Source organism: Acyrthosiphon pisum, chromosome A1 (assembly GCF_005508785.2).
Source record: "Acyrthosiphon pisum isolate AL4f chromosome A1, pea_aphid_22Mar2018_4r6ur, whole genome shotgun sequence".
NCBI lineage: Eukaryota > Metazoa > Arthropoda > Insecta > Hemiptera > Aphididae > Acyrthosiphon > Acyrthosiphon pisum.
In genome coordinates, this window is record NC_042494.1 from 78,043,311 (window position 1) to 78,054,668 (window position 11,358).

Below are 11,358 nucleotides of genomic sequence, written 5' to 3' on the forward strand. Positions count from 1 at the left end.
CATCGTTCCACTCAGAATCTAAAAATAATAATTGCATATTGCAATTTATTATAAAGCACGTAGCTCTAATTATAATTGTTATTGATAATATTTTATTTGCATATTGCTATTTATCCGGCAAAACCATTGAACTATTATTATAATTATATAATATATTATATAGTTCAATGGGCAAAACAAAATAAAGTAACCCTACGTACTACTAGCGTCCTATGCTAGTGGTAGAAATGTGTACCAGTCAACCGTAACACTTCCGGACCGCTTGGTTGGCGGGCGATATTATCTTTAATCGTGATACTGACATTAATTTAATTTTGATAATATGTTATGGAATGTCATGTATTCTGTGATTACATTTTCAAAATACTGACATGTGAGTAGTGACAGTAACAGTAGTCTGTAACAAATAGCTATAGTATTATTTTTGTTTATAAATAATACTATAAATTATTAAAATTAACTCTATTATAGTCTAGTAGTCTGTAGTTGCTATTCTAGGTTCATTGATAAGAATATAAAATGTCTAGTGTCTACGTTCACATGTTAAACGCGTTCGAAATTCGACGTTAATTCTTTATCATGATTCATGGACGTAAGACGTTCATACTTTTGTTGTTTTAATAATTATTAATCTTTATAGTCTTACTATTTATTAGCCATATATATAATATTATAATAATTATATAAATTATTTAAAGTATGAAAGTATTTATTATTGAAAAATAATGACTTCATTTAAAAAATCATTTGTGAAACCATTTGCTCGTCCCAGTGAGTTATATACTGTCGAAGACTCTTATTGGAAAAAACTTACTGTAAGTACTTATCTATTAAATGTTTAAACACGTTCTTATAATATTTTGTTGATTTTAATTGTTTTTTAGAGCCCTGTATTGGTCAAAGAATTTGGTCCCATAGACTATGTTCATTTTTCACGACGTGCACCTTATCATTTTGCAATTTCATGTTCTGCTCGAGTAAGTTTTTCTTTCAATTAATTATCTATTTAAAGTTTACATTAATTAAATAAAATTATTTATTTTTAGGTCCAAGTTTATAATCCTGTTACAAAAGTAGTAACTAAAAACCTCAATAAATTTAAAGAAGCTGCTTATGGTGCAACATTTCGTTCAGATGGCCAGTTATTATGTGCTGGTGGCGAGGAATCTGTTGTGAGATTATTTGAAGTTAATACAAAGTCTATGTTGAGATAGTTCAGAGGGCATAGAGCGTTAGTATATTTTATTATTTTAACTTTATTTGTTTACTTTTTAAACTTCAATTTTATTGATTTAGTGCTGTTCACCGTACATATTTCACAAGAGACGGACATCATATTGCAAGTTTTTCAGATGACAAAACTGTTTCATTATGGGATATAAGTAGTCAACAAATCAGTGGACATTATGAAGGATATCATAAGGTAATTGTTACAAACTTTTTTTATATTTATATTTTTCAAATTAATTGTTTGCATGGTATCCATAGGTGATAGGCCATAATTAAAAACTAAGTATTAGGTACTTTTGGGTTATTGTGACTACCAATAATAATATTATTACATATAGACCCAGTGTGGTCACTGGCTCACTCGAACAATTTAATTCGAAAACATCCCTTGACATGTTATTCAATATCACGTTGGATAGGTCTCTGAGTAACCTAACCACAAGACCTACCTAAGGTGGTTATAAATATCAAGTCAATGGATGCTTTCGATTTAAATTGTCCGAGCAAGTATCCTCACTGGGTATATATTATGTGCTATACTACTATGTAGTATGTAGTCGCAAAAACCAGAAAGTACCGATTATTTTTTCTATAAGTTACTTTCCTAACAACTATACTGTGCCACATTAGAAGGTATAATAAGGTACACTAAGGTATAATAAACCTATTGTGCAGGAGGAAATGAGAATCCACTGAACTTAATCTTCAGTAATTATAGAAAAGTATGTGATATTCCTTGCTACCATTAATTATTGATTTATCTCAAAAGTTGTATTCCTTTTTGAAGTAATTACTAGACATGATTAATTATATGATGTAGGTAGGTGAATTATAATGTCTAATTAAATCATGTTAAAGTTTTAATGGATATGGGATATCAATTTAACTAAAAATAAATACCTATATATATATTATATTTAACTATCAATATTTGATACAGTAGACCAGGGGTGTCCAACCTTTTGTGAAGACAGTGAAGGCCACATCATATGGGTAGAAGTTGTTGTGGGCCACATATTTTTTTTTTTTATAATAATACATTCAAATTTAATGATTAAATTATATTCTATAATACAACAATACATTTTTTTATAATTTTACAATAGCTAATAATAAGCAGAAATATTTTTACAAGTATTAATATTTAATTATAATTACACAGAAAAATATATTAAGTTTTAATAAAAAAAAAAAAGTTTTAGTTTTAAAAAGTTAAAAGTCATTAGTTTTATTTAATGTGAAATTTGAAATTGCTTTTTTTGTGAAAGTAATGAATCAATTTATTTGGATCGATTGAAGTTGTGGCAATCCTTAAACAACTTTCAAGGTACTTATAGTGGACTTGGATTCTTACTCTTTGTGTTTTTAATTCTTGAAAACAATTGTTCGCAAATGTAGGTACTGCTGAAAAGCGAGAACATGAATAAGGCATGGTCATGAACAGGGGCGGACTGGCCCAGGGTGCTATACACCAAGTAGCACCCCGGGCCCCCGTTTGTATTTATGATCCGGGCCCCCCATTACCACAGTCAGTATACGGTATAATACTGGTATAATACGGTATTATACAAAACAAAAATAAAATACCATATTTCAACATGTTATTCTTAATTTTTTTTTATATTTACTTATAAAACTAAGGGCTCTTTCCTAATTTAGGTAGGTTTGAAAAAAAATTACGGGCCCCTAATTAATTTTGCAACTCGGGCCAAAAATAGCCAGTTCGCCCCTGGTCATGAAGGACTTGATATGTTTCTTTGGGTAGATATAATTTATAAAAATCTAATTAAGATGACTGATTAAATTTTCCTTAGAGTTGAATATCTGATTGCAACTCAATGCATTCCATTTGAAATTTAGTTTCCACAGCAGTAATATTAACCGAAAATGATGTTGCGAAAATAGCAAAGAGTTAACTATTCTTACGAAAACTTTGAAAACGGGTTTCAAATTCATTAATTAAAATTAAAATCAAAGAAGCATATTTCTCACTATTCTTGGGATTGTATTTGGCCAACACAGGAAAAAACATAAAATTATTCACTTTAACTTGACTTTGCCATAATTTAAGTTTCAGTTCAAAGGCAGTTATTATTTAAAACATATTACTAATGAGTTGATTTTTACCTTGAAGACGTTTTTAAATTGAAGTGAGGGACGCATCAAAATCTACCGTGGGTTGGACACCTTTGCTGTAGACTTTTTATTCCAGTAAAAATAAAACTATTTAAATAATTATTATGCCAAAAGTATATGGTAACAAATTAATATATTTCATTAACAAAAAAAGGTTGTCATAATATTGTCACTAAAATGTAATTGTATTTTCTTTAGGACTATATTAGAGCAGGATGTGTTTCTCCAGTTTCTGAAAATATAGTTGTTTCTGGTGGCTATGACAAACAAATTAATATGTTCGATTCAAGAACTAAATCAGTAACTATGTCAGTTGACCACGAGTCACCTGTAGAAAGCTTAATATTTTTACCTTCTGGCAGCCTACTTATATCTGCTGGTAATATACACATTTTTATTTATTAAACATGTATAGTATTTTCTTTTTTTAATGTTTGAAATAAGTTAAAAGTTGGAAGTTATAAATAAAGTTTTATTTATTTTAACATTTACTATTAAATATGTTTAGGTGGTACTGAGGTTCGTATATGGGATGTTTTAGCTGGTAAATTGTTGGCTAAACTTACTCAAAACCATAAGACTGTAACTGCGTTATGCTTAGCTAAGCAAGGTACATCCATAGTAACTGCTTCATTGGACAAGCATGTTAAGATTTACAATGTATCAACATTCCAACTATCTCATGATATTACGTATCCAAGTGCAGTACTTAGTATTGATATAAGTGTTAGTATCTTACCTTATTAAATAGAATATGAATTAACTTTTCCACTATACTGTAACTAACGTTTAATCCAAAAGTAATTTTTCCTTGCAACTACAGTTAATTGACTCCAGGGATCTTTAATTTTTATTAAATTGTGATGACAAATTCTCATAATTTTTAAATATTGTACCACTTGTTTAGCGGTATTTTTTATTAAACGGTAATTCCATTAAATAAATTGATCAATTGTGAAATATGAACTTTTGTTCGATTTACAGCTGTAAAAAAGAAAATTAAATTTGCATAACTATTGAATAACTACAAATGATTCATCTTTGGCATTTAGCATTTCTAGAAGAACGTGAGGGATGTGCATGGTGAGCAAAAGAGTGAGACACCTTTAGTTGCTCATGGCAACAACAAGCAGCATTTGGCCATTACTGATAAGTGATTTCATATTGAAACTAAAATCCATTTATAAAATTTGACAATACTAAATTATAATTTAATTAGATCATTATATTTTTGTAAATTCTAATCATTCCCTATTTGGCTGTTAGAAATATTTCTTTATTTATAGTAAATATAAGTAAAGGTTAATTTGATTCATATTTATTGATATTGACCTTTAGATTTATTTAATATTTTAACTAACCTTTTGTTAGATACTAACTATTTTTTTTATAGAAGTTGAATTCTTAATTACTGTAGATCTTTGAATCGATTACCAACCACAAAACAATATTTCCAATTTCTATTATTTATATGTTATATGATTATTAATTTTTTCAATCATTTTTGTAAATGTATACAATTTATTTATCTAGCTCCACATTTCCTTTTTGTAAATAATAAAACAGATATTTTCTATCTGTCTATGAAAATCAATTTATAAACTTGATAATTAGTAAACAAAATATAATTTAAAATTTTGTGTATATATTTTAGAGAGATGACAAAACAATTGTAGCTGGAACTGTGGATGGAATTGTGAACATAACTAAACGTGACACATCAGTGAAACATAACTATGAAAATAAAAAGAGGCAAGCTAAAGCTGCAGCAATTGTCCTATCTGATGGTATCGATATGAGTGTTCCATTAATGCAACCTGATCAGATGAGCAAGTTTGATACTGCTTTAAGGAAATTTAATTATAGCCAATCATTAGATTTAGTTTTGGTTCATGCGGTTGCATTCAAGAAACCTCATATAACAGTTTATGTGATTGATGAATTATGCAGGTAAATATGTACATTTTTTCACTACTTATAAGAAGTATCAATTTGGTTTACATTTAAAATTCAATCAACCAATTTACTATTAATATTTATGTTTAAACACATTGCTTGTTTATTTATTTTGAAAAGCCCTTCTTGAATTTATATTTTATATTAAACAATTCACTTTTTAATTTAATTGTGTAGTGGTTATTAATTAATAATTATTATATTTTAAATAAACATTTTATGTTTAGGAGAAATGGCTTACTGCAAGCAATATCTGGTAGAAATTCAAAACAATTAGCATTTTTATTACATTTTATTATTCGGTATATTGGAGTCAGAAAATTATCTAAAACATTGACACATGTTGCTTCAACAGTTATTGGTGAGTATATTATTGTTCTGTTAATCAGTAATCACATATTTGATATGTATATATAACATACAGTTAAATACAAAAACAAGTCATAATACTTAGTGGCAGTACTGGTTGTATTTTGTTTAGTAAGGCAAATTAATATAATATATCACTATTAGTGATGTATTGCTTTAAAAAAATTGTGGATATACGCTGTTTTCAAGTAATTAAGTGACAATATTAAAAAGTACTAAAAACCTTAAAATAAAGTTTGAGAAAAAATTCTTCACTTAAGAATCGTTTTTAGACTTTTTGTATACAATAATTTTATATCAGTGAATTTAAATTTACACATCCATTACAGTGACCCACACTATACTTAATGCACATCAATGCTCAGTGCGGCAATTAGAATTTTTGGGGCCCCAGACAAAATCATTGTATGGGGCCCTGAGGTCTAATGCCTATGTATATAATATTTTTTTTATAGTTTACCTATACAAAACTGAATAATGATGTTGATTTTTTTTAAAAAGCCTAAAAATATAATGTGAAGGCCCACAACACTGACCAGTGACCATTTTTTTTTTTTTTATTCTTATGACTACAATGAGCAGAGCACTAAGATATTAATGACCATTTATAGATAAATATGGATATTATTATAGATAAATATGGATATTATTATAGATAAATATGGGCGCCGTTCTTTGACAGCAAATTAGATAGCATAATAAATTATGAAAATAAATATTTATATATATATTTTATTCGATTTAAACATTAGATTATAATGCAATTATTTAAACATTTAAAATAGATGTGGGGCCCCTTGAGCCAACAATTAGCAGCCCTCTACAGGGGCATTGCTCCGGCCGCCCCTGTGGTTGTTGCAGCACTGTCAATGCTTTACCGCCATTTTGTATATTATTTGTATATAATTTTAAACACTTATAAATTAATTTAATTTAATTAAAAAAATTGTATTCATGTAAATTATTATTGTTATGTTCCAGATTGTTATTGGGATTCATTTGACGCTTGCACTCTTGAAGTTCGTGCACTGCTGACAAAATTACATACTGTTGTTGAAAATGAAATATTACTAACCAAGAGATTGTTAGCTATTGATGGGTTAGTTAAAATGTTACTTATTAGTTCTGAAGTATTATCTGATGCTTCTCAGACTACAAAACTTGATAATAAAATTGTTGTTTAAAATTAACTTTAAGTGGTTTTTATTTGTATTTTAATTTTTGAAAATTTCTTGACATTTATAACTATGCGTTTTAATGTGGATAAAACCAATAAACTAAATACAGCTTATTTTACTCCAAACAAATATACACACCAACATACAATTTGAAATTCTAATGATATTTTTGATTAAGTACTTAAAGTACTTTATACAACTAAAAATAATAGTAGGTTTGTCTATTTTACATTTATGGAAAGTATCGAGTTTTTGTAATGTGATAAATTATTAGCCCATTATTGAGTACTGAGTATATTATAAAATTTTTTCAACAAAAATATTTAATACATTAAAAAGATACTATGAAACATTGTTTTTTTTTTCTAAAGACTTACAATATTTATTAATAGGAATTAGCATTTAGTTAGACATATTTTAATCTTCATTATTGTTATAGTGATTAGTGTTGAATGTTATAACTTATCATAAATTGATAATTGATATCTTAAATTGGTCCCACTTGACTTATATACTTGGCAAATATTTGTCACTTGTTGTACTGTACGAGTCAAAAGAGTAAAGTCTATACCTCGTTGTAGGAACTATTTAATATTTAATCATAAAGCATAACAATTATTATAATTCAGTATGTCATTCATGATTTTACATCTATTGTATTAATTTATTACCGGGTCAGTAGTTTTTACCCACCCACACACTAAACAGATTGAGGCATATTAGTGTCTCATCTAAATTGGTGTATACCGAATATTTTTAGTATGCCAGTACCTGTAAATGACATGTTAAAAAGAAAAAATTATATTTATTTTCGATGGGACTTTTTTAGAATTTGAATAACCGCTGGCTATAATTATTTTAATTTGATATTAATATAACATAATACAGTTTTTAAATTATATTTGTTAAAATAATATAATAAAATATTTTTTATTATTACTTATTGGTCATTAATTCAGGGTTCGTAAGTTCATACATCTGCATGTTTTTTTTGCTACACAGGAAAATATACTAACTGAAATACAAATCTGTTTTATAATAATAGTAATAATAATATGAAGTTTGATAGTGCATGTTTTTGGGGTAAAGGCATATTTGGCATATAGTCAATTTTTCTTCAGTCGTTAATGCATATTATCTGATAAAAATATTTTTTAGACAAATATTTTAAAAGTTTCAAGTTTTCAAAAGACATTGTATAATCACTCAATTTTGTATGTGATAAAAATCATCTGGTATACGTTTCAAGGATAGTGTATGTATCAAAATGTAATACCTGTAAACTCTGGTAACTGGGACAGTTTCTTTAGTCCCAATTCAAATACAACACAATGAATGTAAACCCCATCAAATCAGAAACTTTGTTAAGACAGAAAAATTGGACGGCCCCAAGTCATTCCGTCTAAGCAAAGTTTTACTGTGGTTGAAATATATATTTTTTTTACTTATTTAAAAATATTAACAAAAATAATAATACATGTATTTTGTATAAATGAAAAACAACTTCACATTGAAATATTTTGGTTAACAATGGATACAATTATATAATAATTAATGATTTTAAACTTAGACAATAGGAAATTGAACAATACATATTTGTTATCAGTACATTTCTTAAGAAATTAATTAAACTACTGTCAATTATGTTATGTATATTGTTCACACATTATAAATAGTGTTTGACACTGTTAATAAAAATTATATTTTTGTATTTATTTAATTTAATAAAAACATAAGTTAATATTTATTAAAATTACCCTTGTTTTCTATCCCTTCACCCCTAAATACTAGGGTATCAAGCACAGAATATTAATATCAAAGGTGTCTTAAATATCTTAAATCTAGAAAAATAAATTCTTAATGACTATTGATCATACATTTTCCATCAGTGTAATGGCATCATACATTTATTTATATTTTATATCATTTTGCCAAAAATGTCTTTTTACCATTTAATGTTTCTTTATATTATAACATTCCAACAATGTCCCCATTGCACATTTAATATGTAATATAAAAACACATTATGAACTACTCGTCAAAGAATATTAGGTATTTTTCGTCTAGAATGCCAAACAGAAAATTTATTGTAGGCAGTATGTAACATTAAATTTAAATGATTTGTGAGCTGATTTAATTGACCATGGTTAATAATTATTTGGTCTTCAAAAGGCTTGATTTTGGCGTTTTGAAATTTTTGTAAGGAATCATGAGTTTTCATTAGCTTCTCTTCTAACGTAGGAGTTGTTACAGGAAAACATGACCAAAAATGTCTTAATAGTTCTCCTAAAGAAATATACAACTGTCGCAAATCTTTTTCAACTGTAACTGGTACCAACTGCGCTAATGAAGCAGATTCATCACTGATTCCTTTCATTAAACTTCCGCCTGGTGTAAGTAAACCAAGAGTATTAACAGCTGCACTAGGTTCAATAACTTGATTTGAAGTTGTCTTGCTCCATTCATAAACATCATAAATAATACTCTTTTGCACTTCCCTTGCTTTAGAAAGTTTGGAGGTAGTATTATCATGCTTATGTTCTCTTGTTAAACAATTAACATAACTTTCTACTCTAGATAATTTCAATTTCTTATGATTAATATCCAAAGTTTCCACTTCTGGATTTAAATCTTCATAGTCATTTTTCTCTTGAATTCTCAACCTCTTCAATGCAGTATCTGGTGTGCCATTTGCATGAGATGAATTAGATGGCACTTTTAAATCATTTCCATTAGGTATAGAATTTAAATTAGATTTTTCACAGGTTTTAAGAACCATCATTGAATGTTGATTAAACCTTTTAATTATATTTTCATGTACAATATTTGCCATGGAAGATTTTTCTTCAGATATAGAATTTATATTATCATCAGATCCATCATCTTCGATTGACCCAACATAACAATCTGTATTATTTTTAGATAAATCTTTAATTTCATTTTTGAATAAATTGTCATCCAATTTGGCACAGTCATTAAATAAATCTTTTGCACTTCCTGTGGTAATACGATCTTTATGAAAATAATGCGACTCTAGGAACTTTTGCCAAAATTCTGATTCTGTTAATTGATGTGGTACATATTCTAGATGTTTTTGCCGAACTGCTGGATATGTTTTAAAGATACATTGTATGGTATCATTAGATAAATTGAATTTTTTTGTACCATCACTTTTGACTGTAACATTGGTAAGAAAATTATTAGGTACACCGGTTTTTTGAGTAATTACTTTGGATTGAGTAGCTAAATGGTAAGGGACATGTTGCGACCAAAATTCTTCAGATGTTATGACGTGGGTAATGACTAGGTCTTGATATAATTGAAAGAGCATACGATTTTCACCTAGAATACGGCTTTTTTCACCAAATTCTTTGTTTGCTTGTTTTTGATATTTTGGTAGTAATTGTTGTATTAAGTCTTTAACTCGATTTCTATCTCGCATGGCTTCACTCCTAATAAAAAAATTCATAATTAAAGTTACTACATTAATCATTATAATAAATTTAAAATTAATATTAGAATTTAGACTGTTCTACCAATGTGTTTAAATTTTTTTGAACTCAACATATTAGGTAGGTATATTAACTTTTTTGATATTTTATTTACTCTCTAAAAATTAGTAAATCAATAATCTTATTTCAAAATAGTACCTCTCAGAGTTAGTAAATTGAAATAGTGAAATTGTTTCGTCGTGAAACACCAACTGTAATTGCACTTTGTTTTTGAACTCTGATGATATTTTTTGCATTTTAATATCTCTATAATGGTGGCTAATTGCTACAGTATCGCTAGAGTTGAGAATAAATGCAACATGTTGGCTCATCACATACAATGTCCCATCGCCTTTCTTATGCCGTACTGGCCCCACTTGAAGGAGCACATCTTCTGACGATGTCATTATTACAGCTTATGGGGATCAAAAATTATTTAGTAAATTACAAACAATCCTAACGATATTGTCGAAATAACTTGGAACATACAATTGTACAGAAATATACTTGATGTCCTGAAGATCTGATGAGATTATAATGTATTTAACATTATACAGTTAAAACATTTATCAGAAACACTTGATCCGGGTGAAAATCTTAGGTATTTGTATATATTTAAAAAATTAGAATACGTCCGGACAGGGAAAGTGGATATTCTAACAAACCACAAAGTAAAAAACGTTCAAGCCGGTTCGAGACTCAAGTAACGATGAATTTACTTATTTTGAGAATTATAAAAAAAAATTTAAATAAAATAACAAAATTCTCTGGCATTAAAAACCAACCTCAAAAAAAAATTAAATATTGAAAAAAAAACAAACCAGGGCAACTTAACGCCAACAGTGTAGCCACTTAAAGATATATTATTATTATACCTCCACCATCGAGCAACAACACTACACGGCTGTAACCACGAATTAAGATATACTGGAAATGGGAACGCAGTGCCTTATATCAACTCACATTTTCGACGCAATAATTTCGTACGTTGAGGCAGG

The 11,358-nt window shown here is 27.8% G+C and overlaps 2 protein-coding genes across 3 annotated transcripts; one reads left to right on the forward strand and one right to left on the reverse strand.

The window, feature by feature from the left end:
- The first annotated feature begins 304 nt into the window (after window positions 1-304).
- LOC100167493 (U3 small nucleolar RNA-associated protein 15 homolog) lies at window positions 305-6,881 on the forward strand. The gene is given in 9 exon segments (XM_008181269.3): window positions 305-815; window positions 885-977; window positions 1,047-1,231; window positions 1,297-1,423; window positions 3,565-3,745; window positions 3,875-4,092; window positions 5,021-5,316; window positions 5,550-5,683; window positions 6,673-6,881. Coding segments are annotated over 9 exon segments (1,527 nt in total). The 5' UTR covers window positions 305-725; the 3' UTR covers window positions 6,876-6,881.
- Window positions 6,882-8,360: 1,479 nt separating this feature from the next.
- LOC100169646 (general transcription factor IIH subunit 1) lies at window positions 8,361-11,250 on the reverse strand. Of its 2 annotated transcripts, XM_008181270.3 has the most exons (3): window positions 10,850-11,249; window positions 10,520-10,775; window positions 8,361-10,321 (listed from the first exon to the last, which is right to left on the reverse strand). In XM_008181270.3, exons 2-3 carry the CDS (start codon window positions 10,765-10,767, stop codon window positions 8,908-8,910), a joined length of 1,662 nt encoding a protein of 553 aa, XP_008179492.1. In that variant the 5' UTR covers window positions 10,768-10,775; window positions 10,850-11,249; the 3' UTR covers window positions 8,361-8,907. The 2 variants fall into 2 exon arrangements, with proteins under 2 accessions (XP_008179492.1, XP_001944715.2); XM_001944680.5 differs by having other exon boundaries at window positions 10,520-11,250.
- Window positions 11,251-11,358: the final 108 nt, after the last annotated feature.